General features: G+C 48.5%; 1 protein-coding gene across 4 annotated transcripts in view; it reads right to left on the bottom strand.

Annotated features, from left to right (window-relative positions):
• SLC13A3 (solute carrier family 13 member 3) overlaps positions 1 to 21,421 on the bottom strand; it is a 77,933-nt gene extending 56,512 nt beyond the window's left edge. For 3 of the 4 annotated variants that reach the window (XM_059896857.1, XM_059896858.1, XM_059896860.1), the window contains exon 1: positions 21,302 to 21,421. In XM_059896857.1, the coding sequence (XP_059752840.1) occupies positions 21,302 to 21,412 (111 nt within the window). In that variant the 5' untranslated portion in view covers positions 21,413 to 21,421. Of the gene's footprint in view, positions 1 to 17,247; positions 17,277 to 21,301 lie in introns of those variants that run through there. The other variant, XM_059896859.1, reaches the window with a different exon arrangement.
• Positions 21,422 to 22,261: the final 840 nt, after the last annotated feature.

The following is a 22,261-nucleotide window of genomic DNA, read 5'->3' as shown; positions in this document are numbered from 1 at the left end:
GGAGGAAAATCCCGAGTGTTCCTTGAGGACCAGAGGTGGGTCACCAGGGCCACTTTAAATCCTGCCTAAGAAGTCTGCTTCTATCTAGGACCCCCCAAAAAGTTCACACGCAGCAAACCAATGGAAAACCAGGCACTGGAGGGGTGCAGCCTATCAGAGAAAATGTATCCCACAAGGAAAGTGTTTCTGGAGTGGGGACCCTCTATTCCCCCACCTCCTGCGATGCTCGCAAGACAATGTGTCAGGGGACGTACCAGGCCCCCAGCGGGGGAAGCCAGCCGAGCAGGGGAGCCGCAAGCACGCACCTGCTCCCCAGGCTCCTCTTGCCCTCCTGGCTTCTCTCACACTGGATGTCAGAGACCTCTCTCTAGAACACGAGGAAGAGGAAGAACTTAAGGGGGAGTCCGGGAGAGAAGGATCTCCCTCTCAGTGGCTCCCAGCCCGTGGAGCACCCGGGTAGGGGAGGGAAAAAGACTTCCTCGAACCAAGTTCCACATTTTGATCCTTGCCTGGAACTGAACATTGACTTTCTGAATAGAGATCGTGTTTGTATATTTAAGTAACTGGAGGATTTTAATTCCTTCTCAAGAGTGATGGGGAAAGTCATGGTCTGCAGGAGTTTTAGTCCAGGTTATAGGGGAAGAACGTCCCCTACTGAATACATTTTAGAGCAACAGCTGGCGAGAAAAATAAACATGACTTTTTTAAAAAAATTAGCTTTATGAGCTATAGTTTACGTACAATAAAATGCATCCATTGTAAGTGTACAGTTTGCATTTCAACAAATGTACGTACCCATACAACCACCATCCCAGTCAAGACATAGAACATTTCCAATAAAGAAATATACATACAAAGGAATATTACTCAGCCATAAAAAAAGAATGAAATAATGCCATATGCAGCAACATGAATGGATGTAGAGATTATCATACTATGTGAAGTAAGTCAGATAGAGAAAGACAAATATATGATATCACTTGTATGTGGAATCTAAAAAAATGATACAAATGAACTTATTTACAAAACAGAAACAGACTCACAGACATAGAAAACAAACTTATCAAAGGGGAAAGGTTGGGGGGATAAATTAGGACTTTGGGATTAGCAGATAAAAACTACCATATATAAAATAGAGGACCTACTGCATAGCCCAGGGAACTATATTCAGTATCTTATAATAAACTGTAATGGAAAAGAACCTGAGAAAGAATATATATATGTATATACGTATAACTGAATCACTTTGCCGTACACCAGAAACTAACAGAACATTGTAAATCAACTATAGTTTAAAAAAAAAGGAATAGAATATTTCCATCCCCCAGAAAGTTCCCCTTAGCCCCTTTCAGGTCAATCCTCACGTCCCCTCCAAAACACTGCTGTGATTTCCATTGCTGTAGATTGGTTTCTCCTGTTCTTGGACTTTACTTAAATGAAATGATGTACTTTTGTATTTTCTGCTCAGTATAATGCCTGTGGATTCATCCATGAAGTTGCATGTATCAGCAGTTAATTCTTTTTTACTACTGCATAGTATTCCATCCTGTAAATATACCACTCTTTCTTTGTACATCTTCCTGCTGGTGGAAAGTGGAGTGTTTCCATTTTGGCATTATTATGAATAAAGCTGCTGTAAATATTCAAGGACTTCTGCTTCGGGGGTGACATCCTGCCAGTTCTTTAGTGCAATGTATTAATTCTGCACATTATAGAAGGGGGGGGAGGGGGAGAAGTGTTGGTAAATTCTGGCTGCAACTGTTGCCTTTCAAAGGCCTTGAGTCCCAGGCATGCATTCTCCCTCTCCCTCTTTCCCCTCTTTTCTCTCTCTGTTTCTCTCGCTCCCTCCTATTCTCTCCTCGCTCTCTGGGTGCTCTTGCCGGGATGTCAACATCAATCCTTTGTGGAGGAATGATTCCAGATACGGCATGTGTCAGCCAGGGAGGTGACGTGAGGGAAATGACAAGAGTTGGGAAGTCGATCCTTGGCCCACACGTGGCTTGGGCAGTGAGTGGGTCAAGAGTGTTTCATTATCTTGATGGTTAGGGATTGCAGAAGGGCTGAGGTGACCCCAAATAGCTTCCCTGCCCCAGCTGAGCTTCCTGTGGGCAAACTGGATTCAGAATTGCCATCTGGATGCCAGACATCTGGTGAGGAATTAATAAGTACTACTGCCCCTCACCCCCACCCCTCCACCCTGGTGGGCCGAGCAAAAGTCTCCCAGGAGGCGTGGAGGCAGCGACCAGAGAGCTGGCCTGTGGACACTAAGTGGTGGACTCTCAGACATCCAGTGGGCCAAGCCCATTCCCACCTCCAGGTCTTTGCACCTGCTGTCTCCTCTGCCTGGCCCTCGCTCCTTGATCTCTGGCCCCTTGATCTCTGCGCAGCTCACTCCTTCTTGTTGTTTGGCCTCATCTCAAAGGTCACCTCTTCACAGACCACGCTATTGTCTGTGGTCTGATATCCACCATCCAGCCTTGTTCTTGTCAAGCACTTACCAATGGCCGAAGTATTTCTTGTTTGTTCACTTATCATTAGCTCTCTTCCCACCAGACTGTAAGCTCCATACAAACAGGGCCCTTGTCTGTGTTTGTTCACCTCTGTCTTCAGGGCCTCGATGGACATTTGTTAAATGAATGATGAAGTACTCTAAATCAGGCATCACAAACTCAAATGCAAGGGACAATTTAATGAACGAGGTGGGCTGGCGTAAGAAATATCACCTTGTTTTCTCAAGTCTGATTTGCAATTCTGACAGTGTTTTGGGTACAGAAAACCATCCTTTTAGCAGGGAAAAAAATGCCCAAGTTTGATGATAAATTACAGCTGGCACTGGGCTTTAGTGTCATGGGTGCAATAGGGAGGAGTGGGGACCGTGGTGAAGTGGGGAATATAGGCCCCTTGGAAACAGCAACTGCTGCTCAGCTCCTGGCTGTTGCCATGGGGAAACGTGGGGCCCATGATGCCAGATCTCCTGTTTTTTCAAGAGAAGCTTGAAATTGTGCTTTTATGTGAAATCTCACCATTTTAAATGATTTGCTCATTAAAAGGAAAGTATGGGCCAAAAAACACATCTGTAAAATGCATCAGACCCATGGTCACCACTTTATGACCTCTCGTCTAAATGGTTTTAATTAGTGGAAAATCCCAGAAAAGTGCTCACACATACACAACTTGCAATCTAATGTCAAGCTGTTTCACAGATTACTAGGAATCAGGATGCTCTGTGAAAAATCCCTGCTCCGTCTTAAAATCCCCATTTTACAGGTATAGAAACTGAGGTCACAGGAGGAGTGATCTCTTCAGGACTACATAGAGCACAAGAGAAGATCTCATGGCTCCCAGTCCAAATAGTGGATCAGGGAGTGGGGTCCAGTGAATCCATGATTTTACTCCAGTGCACAGCACGTCTGACCCACCTCTACCTCTGGGCCCCCTGTTTGGTGAACTCAGAGCAGCCACCTGGACACAGGCAGAGTCAGCCTGCGTGTCTGCAGAATGGAATCTTCCTTTGATCCCTCAAGGGCAGATTAGGGTAGAAGGAGGGTAGAAGGCTAGAGTCACATGATCCCGAGACCCTGTTCCTTTGAATTTTAACTTCTGGAGTCCAGAGGTGGGGGAAAGCGTCTGATCTTGCAGGCTCACTTTCTGGGTCATCTCAAGAGTCAGCAGTCTGCCACTTTGCCACTTGTTCTGTCCAGAGGCTCAGCTTCAGGACGGGGAATATTGCTGAGGTGGCCCAGGGTAGATGGAGTCGTGGCTCCAGGTGAAACATCTCTCACATCCCCAGCCTGTCCCCTCTGCCAGCAGAAGCTGGAGTGACTCAGCTAAAACCTCCAGGGGTGGACAAGCCCGAAGGAGACTGCAGCCCAAGAAGACAGGGGCCAGAAGCCAGAAGGCTGGTCCTAATTATGAAGGCTGATTGATCCCAGAGGCCAGAATTTGGAAGAACTTGATGTGGATGTGCTTGGGAGATGGCTGAAGTGGAAAGTGGTCAGCTTTATTTTTCAGAAGGGAAAAGAATGACAAGGAAGGGCTTCCCTGGTGGCGCAGTGGTTGAGAATCTGCCTGCCAATGCAGGGGACACGGGTTCGAGCCCTGGTCTGGGAAGATCCCACGTGCCGCGGAGCAACTAGGCCCGTGAGCCACAACTGCTGAGCCTGCGCGTCTGGAGCCTGTGCTCCGCAACGGGAGAGGCCGCGACAGTGAGAGGCCCACGCACCGCGATGAAGAGTGGCCCCCACTTGCCGCAGCTAGAGAAAGCCCTCACACAGAAACGAAGACCCAACACAGCCATAAATAAATAAATAAATAATAAATAAGTAATAAAAAAAAGAATGACAAGGAAATCTCTAGCGCTGGGCTGTCCGAATATAGTAGCTTCCGGCCACCTGTGGCTATGTAAGTTTGAATTCATTAAAGTTAAATGAAATTTAGAATTCCAGTCACACTCGGTCACACGCGTCACATTTCAAGCGTTCCACAGCTACGTGAGACTAGTGTCTACCTTTCTGGATGGAGCAGATCTGGAACATCCCATCACCACAGAAAGTTCTGTTGGACAGAGCTACTCTAGAGCATTCGGGACTGAGGGCCGGGAAGCCTGGGTGTAGTGGTTTGGCCACTGAATTCTTGCGTCAAGTCACTGAGTTCATTCATCTGCAAATTGGAAATAATAATTTTGCGATGTCTATGTCACAGAGGATCCCATTAGAATGAATGCACGTGAAAGCATTTTGAAATATGTACTTGACAGGCAGACTATTTTAGGAGTGAGATTATGAATAAATGTGTTCATTATATGCTCTGCTTTTCCAAATTTCAACAATAAATATGTATTTTTTTTTAAAGTAGACGTTCCCTGAATACACAGTTAATATATCTGTAAAATTCTGGGGTTATGCTTTCTTTTTCTGAGAATTAGGAGAGATTTCACCGTGCAGAAATTTGAGGCCAGCCTGATTTCTTCCCTCTTACAGCTCATCAAAATTTTTGCCTGAATAGCCATAAGATTTTTTGGTTGAATCCTCAAGTTCATTCATGTTACCATGAATACCAGTGTTGATGAGTCTCTATAAGTTTTTTTCTGGGAGACAGAAAATTTGCATATGTTTTAAGTTAGTTTGGTTTCAGAGACGTTTTCTACTATTAAAGATTCCAATATTGTTTTCTGTTTTACTTGTTTGATTTCTTTTTCTTTCTTCTTCAGCAATACCAATTATGCAGAAGTTAGATTTCCTTTGTCCCCCCTATTGATCATCTTTCTTTCATCCTTTTTTACTCTTTCTTTCCCACTTCATTTTGTTCAATCTTCTTTAGTCTGTGTAACATGTCCTTGATTATGTTTTTAATATTTTCCATTTTGCTGTTTCTAAAAGAGCTTTTATAATAGAGTGGCTTCACTTTTCTCCTCCCTCCACTTCCAGAAGACTGCTTTTTTCATCTCCATCTACTTTTTATTATCTCTTCTTTGACCCTTTTATTTCTCATCTTGAGATTTATTTTAGGAAGGCCATCATTTCTTTCATTTTTTGTGTATTTCACAGAGAAATGTCTGTTCAGTAGTTTCTCTTCATTACACAACTCTTCCAGTATTTATTCTTTGTCTACTTTTCATTTGATGTTCCTTTTCTTCTTATTTCTCACACAGTCTTTTTGTAGGTCCCATGCTGGCTACTTAGCACAGTTCTTTGTTAAAAGAAAGTGTGGGGAGAGGGGCTAGGAGGAAGCTGGGGCAGCAGGTGTCTATGCAGTAGTCCTGTGGATTATCTCAGAACCCTTCCTCACCACCACTTCCCTGAAATATATCTCTACTCTAAGCAATAGACTTAGTGTGGAGATTAAGTGTAAAGACCCAAGAATGTCACAGTTCTTCAGTATCTCCTTGAGTAAGTCTCTTCGACTTACGAGAGAGAAAATTAGAGCCCATACAACCATATGGTTGATCGTTACCCATCCTTCTCTCACCTGCCACTTTAACATCCTGCTTCTTACCAATGGTCTTCGAGCCTCTTCATCCAGTTCATCTGAACTCTGAACTGTCACATGCATTTCAGCGACTCTCCCTTCCCGTGTGCATGCTTCAGGCTTTGCTGGGATTAGGAAGGGCTCATAGAGTTGAAAAATACTTCTGGAGAATTCTGCCTCCTGCCCAGGGGCTGCAGAAGCTCTTGGTTCCCTCCTGCAATTTGGCCCAAATCCCACCACCATTGTCAGCTTTTCTTCACAAACCAAGGGTGGGATTGTGGTCTGCCCTTCTTTCATCAGAGATGGCATTTTCTTCTCCATTTGTTGCTTTTTGTTGCTGTTTTCAGACTGCTTCAGAAAGGTGAATGGAATAGAAAAGTCTGGACTCCACCAACTTAAACCAGAAGTGCCTTCCACCTAACAATTCTGTCATCAGAAAGTACTATATTTCCTTTTGCTTATCTGTATTTTCTAATCTTCCTTCAATAAACATGCACTGTAGAAATAGTATGGGCTCTGGAATCAGACAAGCCTGAGCTATAAACTCAATCTTTCCACACTCTAGCTGTGTGACCTAGTTATTTAACTGCCCTCACCCTCAGTTTCCCTGTGTGCTGTAGGCACATAATAATAGTACCTACCTGGGAGAGTGATTTATTTCATATAAAATAACCACTGACCCAGTGATGGACACGTGGGAATGCTCAACAAATATGAGCTATTGTTACGTTGTAATAATTATTAAAAATCATATATTAATGTTACTTTATTATTAATAATACAAGTTTAATTTCTTAAACGCTGAGCTTCAAATACATTGTTCTTAAATCTTTAAATAAATCCTAAAATATCAGAGCCAGAATGAACCTGAGATTACTTAATCCAGTGGTTCTCAATAGGGGATGATTTTGACCTCCAGGGGACAAAGGGACATTTTTGGGTGATTGGAGGGGATGATGCTAGTGGCATCTAGTGGGTAGAGGCAAGGGATGATACTTAACATCCTACAGTGCCCCACAACAGAAAATTATTTGTTCCCAATAGGATCAATGTCACCAGCGCTGAGGCTGAGAAACCCTGGTCTAATTTAACCCCTAATACAATGACTGCCCAGAGAAGGAAAGTGGCTTGCCTGAGGTCACACAGCAAGTCAGAAGTAAGGACTTGTTTTATCTTGTTTCATGGAAAGACCATTGCGCCCTGAGGCTTATCAGACAGCAGGAGTTGGGAGCTGGGCTGGGACCAGGGTGAGGCAGGTGCATGACCCTGACAGTGAGTCCCTCCTTAAACTTTGTTCCCAGGGTGCCTCGCCTGGCTCTCCCTAGTCCTGACCCTGGTTGGGAGCAAGAATTGGGCCAGGGGTCCCCTTAGTCCCTGACCAGCCTGATTCATGCCAACCCAACCCAGACATTTCTTACAGGAAGCTTTATAATCCCCCCGCCAAAGAAATCCCAGCTTCTCAGGCTCAGCCAATCCATAACCACGGGGATTAAAGTCTGCAGGCAAAACACGCAGAGGTGACAGGGGAGAAAGAAGAAAGTGCCATGTCAGGCGGTTAATTTTTGAGCTGGGGAATGATTTCCAGGCAGACACACAGCAACTTTTCCCCCATTGCCCTCAAGTCTGCCCCCCTCACTCAGGAAAAGAAAGAAAGAGAAATGGTGTGTTCTCTGAGCCCAGGGCAGGAGCTGTCCGGAAACTGCATCCACCACTACCTTCCCTCCTGTGCCCCATCTCCCCGCTGGGTTGAGTTTTTGTCAAGGCACTGGGCTGTGACCAGGCTCTCAGCAGGCACTGGAGGCTCCATGCCAGGCCCTTCAGGAAGCAGGACCAGGGCCAGCTGCCCACAGTGGTGCCCTCCTGCTGCCCACTAGAGGCCCATTCCCCAGGAGTGTCCAGAGCCAGGGCTGTGGGAAGCCCTGAACATTGAACTCTAGAAAGGCCAAAGCCATGCCTTAAACCTCTCAGTATCCCCTCATCACCCCCAGCCCAAAGCTGGGCCTACACAGTGGTCAAAACCCCTGGGGCCACTCAGGGCTTGAAACACGGTGGCTCAGGCATCCATGACTGGTGTGAGTGGCCTTGGGCAGGCTCGGAGCTCAGTTAGCTCACAGATAACCCAGGAACGATGGCATCTCAGAGTCACAGTGGTACAGCACCTGGAAAATGACGAGTTCCCGAGAAGCTGGAGCTGTCGGGATCAGCAGAAAGAGCAGTGGACAGGGAGCTAGGAGACGGGGGCTGAAATCAGGACCTGATGCCGAGAGCAGAAGAGCCTGAGTCACTAGCTTGGCTTTCAGTGCCAGGGTGCCCGGGCTCGAATCCTGTCTCTACCGCTTCCTAGAAAAGTGACTTAACTCCATGCCTCAGTTTTCTCATCTATAAAATGGGGATGATGATAATGATGATAAGAATTTCAACCTCATAGAGTTATTGTTATGGAGATTAAATAAAGTGAACGTAGGTTGAGTGCTGGGAGCAGAGTGCTGGTAGAGTAGGGAATATATATAAAATGTTACCTCCTACTGATGGAATCTGTTACTTTTGCACATTTCTTGCCCTCTTTATATCAGAAGTTTCATCTCAGTGATCCCTAAAGCACTTCCAGTCTGCCATGTGGGGATGAAGGCAATGATGCTAGGTAGATATTGACCCCAAAAGGAAAGGAGTTTGGAGCACACACAGCAGGCCCAGGCAAAGGACCCAGCAAGACGAGACAACCCAGGAGAAACCCTCTCCGCTGAGGCCGAGAGGCACGGAGGCATGAGCCTCCACTTGCAAAAAGGGAGTTAAGTAAGGCCAGCTGAGGCTCTGGGTGCAAGGCCACTAGGAGTCACAGAGTTGCCGGTGCAAATCCTGGTCTACCACCTACAAGCTTCAGGCTTTGGAAGGACCGGTGGCCTTTTTGAGCCTCTGCGTCCTCATCCGTATATCAGGATGCTTATTACGCCATCCTGAGAGAGCTGGGAAGGAGATCAAAGAGAACATGGATGGATGCGGCCGTTCTCTGGAAGCCCTGCAACGCTGGCAGCATCTCTCTCCGTGGTGTCCCGAGCAGCTGTCCCTCATGGTCTCAGAGCAGCAGCGCTGTTATTCAAGGTGGCTGCCCACACTGAGCACTTACTATGTGCCAGGCACGGCTCGTGGATTCCCTCACTCAACTCTACCCACAGCCCCACGAGGCAGCTACGACCGCTGTTCCCAGTTTACGTGTGGCTCAGAGAGCTTGAGTGACTGGCCCAAGTTCACACTGCCTCAGTGTGAATGACGGGTGAGAATAATAAAGCTACCGTTCATTGAGGGCTTACTATGACCAGGCAGCAAGCCTTGCCTGCATTAGCTCACCTGCTCGTCTCACAACCCTGTTTAGAAATGATAAACTGGAGGCACACAGAGGTCCAGCAGCTTCTTCATCCATGTGTGCATCTCTAGCAAGGGATGAAGCCGTGATTTCAGCATAGTGGTCCGAGCTCAGGGCCCTGGTCCTGATCCCCTGGGCCCTGGTCCTGGGCTCAGTGAGGAGAGTAACAGTAGTGATGGTAACAGCCAGCATTTACTGAGACTCACTATGTACAGGTGCTGAGCTAAGCCTTTTACACTTATTGTGACTTTTGCTCCTCCCACACTCTGGTAGTTTCTGGAAATGGAAGGACAGATATTCAACAGAAAAGCACTTTACAGGCCCTTTCACATCCTCTCTGGATCTGTTCAGTCTTGAGGATAAGCCCGGCTGATCTGAGTGCCCACCTTCTGGAGGAGGAGACAGGCATGGAGGGTTAAGACCGAAACCAGCCCAGGGTGACCCAGAGGGAAATAGTTGAGACAGCGCAGATGTCTGGTCTCTGATTCCCAGGCAGGGCTCCCTCCTACCCTCTCTTCTGAGAAAGCAGCTAGGAGCCACCTGTGTCTATTTGGGCTCAAGACTCAATGGGGGAAAGAGGAGAAAGTGGAGGGGGGGGACTTGTCCCAGGAGACCTCTGAGGCAGCCACTCTATCCTCCTACCCCTTCCTCTGGAACGGACTGTGTTAGACCCCTGGACTTATTAGCAGGTGTTGTCACAAGTTAAAGTTCTTCGAGCCATTCATTAAAAGCGTTCCTGGGGCAGCTCACACCCCACTGCCGCCCAGGCCTCGCTAATCATTCATGAGCCAGACAGGCAGCTGGGGGCAGGGTGGCAGCTGCATGGGACCCAGGAGTCCCCAGAGGCCTGGCTCAGCCAGAGGAGGACAGAGCATGTGCTTCTGAAAAAGAGGCCAACTGACTGTGTGACCTTGGGCAGTTCCTTCTTCTGTGTGGGCCTCAGTCTCCCCATCTGTCCAAAGGGTCCTTCAGTTCCCAACATGGGTGGCGGGTGTGTTTAAAGCCCGCTCAGAGCTTCTCCACCTCTCGCTGCTCCTGACAGCCTGTCCCACACCTTTGGAGGCCTGGTGTGGGAAGGAAGCCTTTCTCTGGTTGAAGTAAAATCCAGCCTGAAGGCATTATGTTGGGATCTGCCTTTAAATCCCGTCTAAGATCTTCAACTTAGTTTCCCTGTGATCAGGGGGCCAGGGCTCAGTCTCCTGGAAGGGCTGTCACGAGGACCCAGGAAGACCATTTGATATTTCTTGAACACTCTCCATGCTCCCACCTCAGGACCTTTGACTTGCTGTCCCCTCACCTGGAATGATCTTCCTCTATATGCGCTCAGGGCTCCTTCCTTCACCTCCTTCAAGTCTTTGCTCCAATGTCATCTCCTTCAGGTATTTGTTCAAATGTTCCCTTCTCGAAATCTTCCTGACTCTAAAATTGCACTTACCTCCATTCCAGGCTCCCTGTCTTCTCTGATTTTATTCTCCATAGCACTTATCAACATCTGACATACTATAGATCTTACTTATTTATCTGCTTGCTTTTTTTTGTTTGTTTGTTTTTAATGTTTACCCCTCTAAAATGTCAGCTCCTTAAGTATAAGGATTTGTGACTATTTGGTTCATTGCCGTGTTCCTCTAGAATAGTAGCTGGCATGTAGTAGGTGCTCAATTAATACTTTTAAACTAAATGTAATAATCACTTATGGACAGTGTCTGGCACACAGGAAACACTAAAGAAATATTGTTTTGATTCCATATTCATTCTGGACATATTTATTAAGCACCCTGTTTGCCAAGTGTTAGGAGTATATTAGTGAACAAGATGGGCAGGATCCCTATTTGTACTTTACTATTTGCAGGGTACTTCACTGTTTACAAAGTGCTTGGTTTCCCTGGCTCCTCCCACAGCCCCATGAGGCAAGCGGGTGCATGAGACAGATGAGGAAACTGAGGCTGGCAAGGGAAGTGTCTTGCTTCCCCCCACAGAGCAAGTTCTTGGCAGGGGTCCATCCTGGATCATCTGAGGCTGCATCCTGTGTGCCCACCACTTAGCCTAACTTCTCCTGGGCACTGAGGTCTTCCCTGCCCCTGACATTTTCAATTCTCTACCGTTTACCATCATCCCACCTCCACTCTGGTCCAGCTGGCCCTGCCCCAGGCATCCTGGGAGCTGATGCAGTGGGGGATGGGAAAGCTGACCCCTGCTGTTAAGGCCTGACCTGTGGAGTTTCCAAGCCCCTCTTGACAATGACCCTCCACTGCCCACAATCCCTCACTTCTTAGGCCTTTGGGGCTCTGGGCTTCAGCGCAAGAATAAGAATGGCAAGGGTGGGCTTCCCTGGTGGTGCAGTGGTTGGTAATCCGCCTGCCAATGCAGGGCACACAGGTTCGAGCCCAGGTCCAGGAAGATCCCACATGCCACGGAGCAACTAAGCCCGTGCGCCACAACTACTGAGCCTGTGCTCTAGAGCCCATGAGCCACAACTACTGAGCTCACGTGCCACAACTACTGAAGCCCGTGTGCCTAGAGCCCGTGCTCCACAACAAAGAGAAGCCACTGCAAAGAGAAGCCTGCGCACCGCAACGAAGAGTAGCCCCGCTTGCCACAACTAGAGAAAGCCCGCGTGCAGCAACGAAGACTCAATGCAGACAAAAATAAAGTAAATTAAATAAATTAATTTAAAAAAAAAAGAATGGAAAGGGAACTTTCACTGGGATTTTTCTCTGAATAAGCACTATCTCATTTAATCTTCCCAGCAGCTCCTAGGAGATGAGCTTTACTCCATATACAGTGGAGGAAATGGAGGCTCAGAGAACCCAAGAACCTACACAGAGAGTAAAGGGAAGAAGCCAGTAGGATGCAGAAGAAAGTCTCATCCCCTATAAAGCACTGCCACGGGATCCATGGGCTCATTTGTAATGCAAATAAAAATACTACTACTGCCAACCATAGTAACAACAGACATTTACCTAATACCTCTTATGATCAGGAGCAGCCCAGAGTATTTTAGGTATCTGAACCAATCTTCACAACACCCCTCTGAGGTAGGTCCCATTAGTGCACCTCATTTCACAGAGGAGGAAACTGAGGCACAGAGAGGCTAAGTAACTTGCCCAAGGTCACACAGCCAGGAAGTGGGGGAGCCGTCCTGGAGTCCAGGAAATCTGGTGTTAGAGTTCATACTCTCATGATGTTGCCCCTCCCCCTCAGAAAGTGATTCTGGGGGACAAACCAGCCCAGTGATTCTGGGCAGACCCCTTGTCAAGTGGAGGAAAGCCAAGGTCTGAAGGAGGTCCAGATCCCACAGAAAATCAGGAGCAGGAAAGGAAGCCAGGTCTCCCAGGTAGATGGCCAGTTAAGTGGAGGTAGGAAGAGCCTCTCAGGACAGCCTCAGTTTCCCCAACAAGAGGTGGGAGCTGGGTCGCGGGCAGGGCCCTGCATCAGGCCTCTGCCAGCTCCCCCAGGCCTGGAGACCCCACATTCTAGTCCCAGATGTCGGCACAGCAGACCACGTTCCCAGGACTCATGTCTCAGGAAACTGCCTACACTTCTGTTTTTTGGACTCTGTGTTGTAAAATGCCCAGCTCGGGCACCAGGAGAAGTTTTGCTGAGTCCCAGCCCTTTCCAGAGAAATCCAAGGGGGCTCCAGACAGGGGCAGGAAATGGCTAAAAGGAGCAGGAAGACTTTTCCTTCCTTCTCCCACTCTCCAGGCCTCCCAAGCCAGCCAGCAAAGTGGACTGTCATGAGAGTAAGGTGCAAGCGGCATGTGAAATCGAGGGGACAATCCGGGCTGTGGGTGGCAGCAAACAAGGGCCTCTCTTGTTATTTCTCCCAGCCAAGGGAAAGGAGGCTGTTCCCGCCCGCTGACAGCCCAGAGGGCAGAGGGAACGGGTCAGCTCCATGCAGCAGAGCCCGGAGCGGGGCTGGAGGGCCAGGGGGTGTTTTGTCTTGCCTGGAACGCCCTCCGTTTCCAAATCCCCTCCACCCTGGGAGGCCTTCTGTGGCCAGGCTGTGTGTCCACAGGCAAGCACTTCCCCTCTCCGGGACACAGTGTCCCTGACAGAAAATTGGACTTGACTGTGCCTGCCTCACAGCCTGCTGGGGGATGAAACAAACTAACGCATTGAAGGCAGAGGTTCTCAACCTCAGCACCACTAACATTTGGGGCCCGAGAATTCTTTGTTGTGGGGGCCATCCTGTGTACTGTAGGACATTTAGCAGCATCCCTAGATGCCGGTAGCAGCTCCTTCCAGCTGTGACAATCAAAAATGTCTCCAGGCACTGCCAAATGTCTCCTGGGGAGCAAAATGCTTAAGAACCCTGATTTAAAGGATTTCCCAGAGCCCAGGACACAGGCAGTGATTAATCCATGAAGGCAGGCAACATCTGTTGAGCCCTTTACAAGCATCATTAATTATTATCATACCCATTCACGGATGAGGAAACTGAGCACAGAGAAGTTAAGTAACTGGCCCAAGGTCACACAGCATATTAGAAAGCCAAGATTTGAACCCAAGCACCCAAATCCAAGCTCCTACCTATCATGTTTGACCAGCCACGTTAGTTCCTATCTTCAGGCCCCTCTGAGACCTCCAAACTCCCATTCCAGTGTCAGAATGACAGGTCTCTCCTCTGGGAAGCCTTTCTTAATGTCCCCCACCACACCCGGCACAATCACTCCTTTCCCCGTTGCCTCCACTGAACCATGAAGGAGTGTGGGCTTTCAACAAGGCAGACGTACGCTCGATTGGCAGCCTCACTACTCATTCAGTGGCCGTGAGGTGGCGGGTGACTTCACCTCTCTGAGCCTCAGTCTTCTCATTTGTAAAATGGGTCCATCACCCTTGCGTCACACAGCGGCTAAAAGCACAGACTCTGGGGCTTGAATGCCAGAGTCGGAATCCCAGCTCTGCCACATCCAAAACGTGGGAGCTTGGGCAAGTGACTGAACCATTCTGTGACTCGGTTTCCTCATCTATGAATGTGGATAATAGCAGCACCTGCGCCACAGAGCCAGGGCGAGCATAAACGAGCTAGCAAGCATATCTTGAGTGCTTCGAACCGTGCCTGGCACTTCATAAATGCTAGAGAGGTGTTGACTATGGCTCTTAGGAGGCCTCCTGGGGGACAGAGGAGAGAGTATGAATAAGGCATGTGGCCCAGGACATCAACAAACTTGAATTCACTTCCTGAGCCTCCCAGGGACCAGCACATTCCTGTAGGAGAGCTTAATACGGCTGAAATCAAATCCCTCTCTCAGCCCAGACTGAGAGAGGACCCCGCAGAAGAGTAGAGCAAAAGGAACTGGGCAGGGGAACCACTGGGCTGGCCAGGAGGGGCATGCTGGCCTCCCCAGACCTTTTCCAATGTCTTTATCGGACTGGGGATCACTGTTCTGTCCTGTGTATCAGTCCTCCTGCCTTCCTCCACCCCCCGCCCAGCACAGGCTCCTTCCCATTGGCTGCCCCTCCCCCTATGAATTTCAGGGACAAGTACACAGAGCTGAGAGCCTGGCACCCCTATTTTGCAGATAACAGAAAGAGCCTCAATTCTTTACCAAGTTCCTACTATGCGTCAGGCACTGTCAAGTCTTCCAAGCAGGTGGGTTTCATTATGCCCATTTTTGAGATGAGGAAATGGAGGCTTGCCAGAGATGGCGTGGCCTTGTGTATCTCTCTCGTCCCTGGTGCATCTCCACTGGAGAGAGCAGTTCGGGCACACCTGTGTCACTTGTTCCAGGCCCTGGCCAGGTCCAGCCTAGCTAGGATGCTGACTTTGTGTCTTCAAGGTCTGAGGGTGTCTGAAATCCTGCTCATCAGTCCAGAGGGCATTGTCCTGCCGAGTTAGGTCAGGAAACACGATCTTGCTCCCCGCCGCATCACCAGGAATCGCACTGGCCTGTTTACACACCTGGCAGGAGCTCCGGGAAAGTGGAAAGTTGGCTGGACCTCAGAGGAGCGGTTCCGAGGCCAAGGGGTCTGTATGGGCAACGGGTGAAACCTGGCGGGAGAGCATGGAGGGGGCACAGATGAGGGTTCTGAGACCACCTGGCTGGGAGGGGCTGGGAAAGTCCCTCCATGTGCCCTCTGGGCCTCAGTCTTCCCAACTGAAAAACGAAAGGGCTGGAAACACCGATTCCAGCTCACATCTTCCACAAATTAGTAGCAGTCTGGGGTTTTAGAAAGTGCACGTCTTCTGAAATCAGAGATACCTGAGTTCAAATGCAAATTCATTCATTCACTTGTTTACCGAGTACCTACTATGTGTCAAACGCTGTCCTAGGCACTGGGGATGCTGCAGGGAACAAGACACACACGGGTCTTGCCCTTACATCACTCACAGCCTAGTGGCGGAGGCAGACAGTGAACAGATAATGAACACTTCAGATTGGGATGAATGCCATGAAGGAAATAAAATAGGAAGCTGTTTTAGAGAGTGCTTTGTACGGTGAGGAGAGTAAGTGTTCTTGAGAAAAGGTAATCAAGGAGGACTCCTTGGAGGAGGTGCCTTTGGAGCTAAGACCCAAATGACCAGACAGATCCAGCTGTGGAAGATCAGGGGCAAGAGCATCCCAGGCAGAGAACAGCAAGTGCAAAGGCCCTGAGGTAGCAACAAGCTTGGCAGGTTTAAAGAACCAAAAGAAGGCCTATGAGGCTGGACCATAGTGAGAGAAGAGAAGAGTATGGGAGATTGTAACAACCATGTTTTCAAGTTTCTGAATCTGATGCTCTGGCATCTTGGGACCTTGCTAAACCTGGAGTGTCTGCCTCTCCCAGGGCTAGCTAATTCCTAGAGATAGTAAACAACTCACCTGTGCATCAGTTTTTCAAATGTAAGCCAGCCAATCCAGAGCCCACACCCCCAACCACCTCCTTTATTGGGCTCTCTCACTCCAGGCCACTATCCGCCTGCCGTAATCATCCAGGGCCAGGGACCAAACAACTAGGGACAGTGTCTATGTCCCAGAGCCCACTGAAATTATTTGAACTAGCCAGTCCTAAGTTTGCTTACTCTGACTTGCCCGTTCCTTAAATACATAATATATTGGCAGATAGTGATGAAGACCATGAAGTAAGATAAGGCAGAGAAGAAAGTGTAAAGGATTTTTTGTATTCTATGTTAGATAGGGTGGCCAGGGAAGGCCTTTGAGGAGGTTCATCTTTGAACTAAGATGAATGAAGTGAGGGAGCAAGGCTTGCAGACACCTGGGGGGAAGAGCAGTTCAGACAGAGGGAACAGTAAGTGCAAAGGCCCTGAGGTGAGAGCAATCTTGGGATATTTAAGGAACACCAAGAAGGCCAGTGTGGCTGGTGCAGAGGGAGAGAGGGGGCCTGAGCTTCTAGTAAGTAATCAATAAATATTAGCTGTTCCTATCCTTTCTTGAGGGCTTACTATAATCTGAACGAAAATAAGGGAGCTTGACCTCTGCTTCCCCGCATCCCTAATCTAGAAGTTAGGCTTCAGAGATTAATTGAAATGTTGATAGAATAAAACAGTGATGACTGGGAGCCTGAGATGGGGGAATCACTGGACAAGAAGAGGGAGATGGAGGCACTCACCCCCGCCCTGCCACTCACAGCTCACTGTGAGGCTTCAGGCAACTTCCGTCCTTCTCTGGGCCTCACTTTCCTCATCTGTAAAAATGGGGATAATCATTATTCCTACTTCTTAAGGCTGATGTGAAGAGTAAATGAACTAAAATGTGAAAGGCATGTAAAACAGTGTGGGGCAAATGGAAAAAATTTTTAGCAATTATTATTATTATAAACTCCCACCACGTTTGACACGGCACTGGACAATTTCTGTATCTTCTCTTAATTAAGTCCCATAGTAGTCCTTTGGGAAGCATGTGAGTTCTCCCCACTTCACAAGTGAGGAAACCGAGGCTCAGAAATGTGAAATCTCCAACCCAAGCTCCCTGACTCACAGTTTCAGAACCAAGACCCAAACCCAGGTCTTCCCAGCTCCGAGGCCCATGCTATTTTGATCATCTTACTTCTGAGTCTCAGTTTCTTCATCTGCAAAATAGGAGAGTTAAAACATACCTTGAGTGTTGAATAAAAAAGTAAGAAGTTATGGTGCAAGTATAATATACGATTTCATTGGGCCCAAATAATAACCAGGGGGGAAGGTGATGTTATAGGCATGGTATCAATGAAGAAACTGAGGCCCAGAGAAGCCAAATGATTTGCCCAAGGTCACAGAGCAATGATGTGGAATGAGAATCCAGTTCTGATTCCAAAGACTCAAAACTGGGAATGAAAAAACCATTTTCCTGGTCACCCACCTGAATTTCCTCCACCCAAGAATTAGGCATATGCAAAAAAAAGTGGGCCTCTGACTTCACAGATGTACTACCGCCCCAGAACAAGTGTGCTGCTAGCCAGACTTGACGCCTTTGTGCAAACTGGGAAAAGGGGCTCTTCCTCAGGTGGATCCAGCACTGCACCAGAGTACACAGCTTGGCATGTGGAGTGCAGGTTGGTTCAGTCTCGTTTTGCCTCCTCAGGTCTCCTTGTGCAGTGCACAGCCTGTAGAACACTCTGCAGCAGTCCTGCCCAGAGCACCCCCTCCCCCAAACTCCTCCTCCTCAAAGCATCCTTAGAAAGAGTCACTTATGAGTACCCACTGTAAGAACTCATCTTGGCCAGATGGCCAGTCCAGCTAAATTTGCTTTCAGTGGGTGTAAGGAGGGAAAGGAGGCAAGATTTCTCTGCAAACACATGGGACTGGTGCAGATTTGCAAGCCTGATTTAATAGTCTCATCCGTCCCCTCTAGCTGCCCAAGGCTGGTCCTCTAATATCCACCTCCCAAGATGTCCATTCTTGGAAAACTTTGAGGTGGTCCCTCTGGCAGTGTCCTGACTTCCTTAGTCTCTGGCACTCTTTGTGGCAAGAGCCATGATCCCCAGTGGCCCTGGAAATTGCAGCCACTGCATTCCAGAAGGGCATCCCACTCCTTTTCACCCCTGCTGACAGGGTTCCAAGCCAGGAGGACATAATGTAAGAATTGTTCCCATCCCCTGCCATCCCCACCCCCTGGCTCTACCCTTCAGATTAACCCCAGCCTCCCTGCAGCCTCCCTCACCAGTCGCCGGGGGACAGGTGTATGAGAACCAACCCTTTCGATCACACAGACTTCTAGAACATCAGAGCAGCAATGGCCTGTAGACCTTATCAAGCCGGAAAAACAGAACCCAGCGAGGGGCAAATGATCAGTGCCAAGGATCTCAGACTTCTTTCCCGATACCTACAATTTTGCAAAAGTTTTTGGGGACCCAGGTGTACCCTATGACCGGCATAGGTGGCTCCAGAGTTTCCAGGTGAGAGCGGCTTAGAAGCAGCAATCTGATGTTGGGGGTGGGGTGGACACGGAGGACACTTGCCTTGAAGCTTCATTTGCACAGAAAGCACAATGTTTTTTTTAGACTGCCAGCCTTTGTCTGGGGAGGTCATCACGGGATTAAAACTGGTTACGGTTACAGGAATTGTCTTGAAAGTATGTGTGCAGAGCACACCCACTCTGTTTGCTTTAAATGTATGTCACAGATCAATAAAAACAGCAATTTTCTCTGTTCATTATTCTCTAAGGATGCTTTTATTCACATTGTACATTAAGAGACATGTCAGTTATTAATATCCAAGGATATAATAATAATATAATATGATAAATACGTGCATATTACATGGAGGAGGGGGCTTTGAGTGTGCCGACAGAGATTTTGAGGGAGGCTAAGATCTCCCAAGAAGTCAGACCTGCCTCCTGGGAGGAGGCCCTGGCTTATCAGCCACTTAAAAAGGTAGTGACATCTAGGGCCACACCAAGAGTACCCACCAGGGATCTGTAGGGAAACAGGAGAGGTTCTTAGTCAATTATAACGAAAGAAAGAGTATAAAATGCAGCTGTTAGAAGTACAGACACTGCATTCTGGCTTTGTACTGGCTGTGTGACCTTCGGCAAGTCACCTAACCCTGCTGAGCTTCCATCTCCTCACCTGTACTACAGGGACGCTAACAGCAGCTGCCTCCCTGATTACGTGGACATTATATAGGACAATGCCTGAGAAACTCTTAGCATGGAGCCTGGCACATAAGAAGAGTGAAGCACTCAGTGAAACACTTTATTTATTAGGCTCACCACCATCGCAGAGGGTCAGGCATTCGCTGTTACATGTGCACACTGGGGATCATATGGAAGTGGATTCTCTGTGAAGCTAATGAAGTTTAAGCTTCAGAGCCACTCCCAAACCCTGTACTGAATTTTGTATCTGTAAATCTGTATGCTTTTTCTTAAAGAGAGCCCCTTAAATAGTACATGCTTCAGGCCCCATAACACTTGGACCTGCCCCTGAGGTCACAAATCTTGCTAGAGGGCAGGGCAGAGAGAAGCTTTCAGAACCCCTTGCTGAGGAGAGAGACTGTGTGTGTTTCATCACTTCTTCCCCAGAGCTCCGCCTGGGACCTCCCAGACCCATCCAGCCTTCCACCGGTGATGCTTCACAAAGCGAGGTAACTTCCTTACTCAGCCCCTCACATCAAATCTCAGAAGCTAGCATGGAGATCGCCTCATTTTATAGACAAAGAAAGGGAGACCCAAAGAAGAAAGGAGATTGGTCCAAGGTCCTGAAGTCAGCGAGTGGTCTGGGGTGGGTTAGTTTTTGAATAAGCAAACTAATCCTTACACCAGGATTTATTGTTTTTCTCTTGCATGTCAAGAAAGTCTAATTGCTTGGATAATTCCACACCAAAGAACTTGCCCTGGATCTCCTGACACCATCTCCTTTGTATCACTTCCTCACCCCCTGGGCCCAAGGAGGGCTCCTTCCTCCAGGCGTCCCTCTCTGAACACCTCTCCCAGCTCCCCTGGTCTCTGCTGGTGGTGCTGGGTAATCCACCACTAAGTTACACACTCTCTTTACTTTTACTTTTATGAACATTTACTATCTCACTGACGGAAAATGAAACAACTTCCTGGAGGTAGAAGCCTTGTCTAATGAGCCTAGTGCCCTCCCATGATGCTGCAAATGGGCTGAGCAGAGGTGAGGGACCCAACAGGGACCTACAGTACCATCTCCTTCCAGCTCCCATTGGTGGTGACTTTTATCATGACACTCCTGACCTCAATCTACAGCCTTTGATCTTCTAGGGACTACTTCCTTTGAGAGTCTAGAAACAGGTCATGTTCTGGATTCTGATAAGCCAGGGATTGAATCCCACTCAGCTGCTTGCTGTGTGATTGTGAGCAAGTCACTTCTCTCCGAGCCTCAGTTTTCTCCTCTGGAAAATGGGGTAAATAATCTTCCCCCTCTGAGGGGCACTTTCAGTCTGGATTAAATATGATGATGCACATAAAGCAAAGTTTAGCACTGCACCTTGCTCCCGGTAAGCGTTTATTAAACCTTGGCCGTCCCCATCATATAAGGCGCGTGGAAATAAGACCAGCCTGTGCGTTCGTAGGCACTTACTGTGCCTAAGCTTACTATCAGGCTCAGTTCTAAGAGATTTACATAGATTGCCTCATTTAATATTCACCACAACCCAGTGGATTGGCATTATCGTTTCCCCCATGTTTACAAATGAGTAAACTGAAGTTCAGGGAGGTTAAATGACTTGCCCCAGGTTACACAGCTTGGCATTCATCAAGTGTTCCTTGTGATTATCAAGTGAAATGTGCAACACAGCGCCAAGCACATAGTTAGAGCTCAATAAAAAGAAATCATTCCTGTAGAAGTGAGAAGATCCAGAAGGCTAGGTGGGACCCAGGCTCCAAGGAGCAGCTGGAAAAGGGGAACTGCGGCAAGAGGTGTTCACAGCCGTCCAAGTCAGGGTAAAGGGGGGACGGTCGAGGGGGTCTGGTGAAATCTGTCTAGACTGGGACCTCAGCGGTGTCCCGCCTCAGAGGCTCGGGAGGAGAGGGTCCTGCCTGTTGCGCGGCCGCCCAGGACGCGGAACGGGGGGCCCACAGGCAAAGGAGGCGTTACCTTGGGCGGGAGGGCGAAGACCACCGGCAGCAGCGCGAGCGGCGTGAACAGCAGCACCAGCAGCCGCCGCGCGCTCCACACCTTCTTGGCCACTGTCGCCAGCGCCGACATCTGCGCGATCGCCCCGCGGAGCGGGCCAGTCCGAGACTGCCCGCGCCTGGCCCCCCGGCTCCGGCTTATAGCCTGGGGGAGGGTTTGGGGAGGGGACTGCGCTTGGGGACCCGCCCTCTCCCTGCGCCTCCCGGAGGAAAAGGGTGGTGCCTGCTCCCCTGGGACTGGGCGAAAGAGATCCGGGAAAGTTAGGAAAAGTTCGACCCTAGAACTAAGGAACAGGACTCCAGCCCAGAAGGCAGAGTAGCCTCCGGTTTAAACCTCCTGACTTTCCAGCTATGTGGCCTGGGGCAACTGGCTGAACCCTTCCTTACTCTCCCGTGAAAAGGGCCATACTGACAACCGGAAGATGAAATCACTTACTAGTACTAAGTGGGTTCAGGTACTGGCTCTGCCACATACTAGCTGCGTGACCTTGACAACTGCCTCTGAACCTCAGTCTTCTCAACCACAAAGTGGGGGTGATGACAATAATGGTCTCTACTAGACAAGAGGTCTGCTGGCAGTTATTGCTATTGATATTGTTTTTCTTATTTTCTCCCACGGTGGGTCAGTCATCTGTGGGTTGGAGCCTGGAGGAGTCTTTTTGTTCCTCTTGGATAAATGCACAGGAGTACAATCCTGGATTGTATGGTAGTTGCACCCTTGGTTTTTTAAGAAACCGCCAAGCGATTTTCCAAAGAGTTAGCACTGTTTTACATTTCTATTAGCCATGTATGAGTGAGCCAGTTTCCCCACGTCCTTGCCAGCATTGGAGTGGTATTTTTTATTTTAGCCACTCTGATAGGGGTGTAGAGATATCTCACTGTGGTTTTAGTCTGCATTTTCTTAACAGCTAATGATGTTTAA

This window comes from Balaenoptera ricei, chromosome 15 (assembly GCF_028023285.1).
Source record: "Balaenoptera ricei isolate mBalRic1 chromosome 15, mBalRic1.hap2, whole genome shotgun sequence".
Classification (NCBI taxonomy): domain Eukaryota; kingdom Metazoa; phylum Chordata; class Mammalia; order Artiodactyla; family Balaenopteridae; genus Balaenoptera; species Balaenoptera ricei.
The sequence above is the reverse complement of the archived record's forward strand: the minus strand, read 5'-3'. Positions and strand labels throughout refer to the sequence as shown.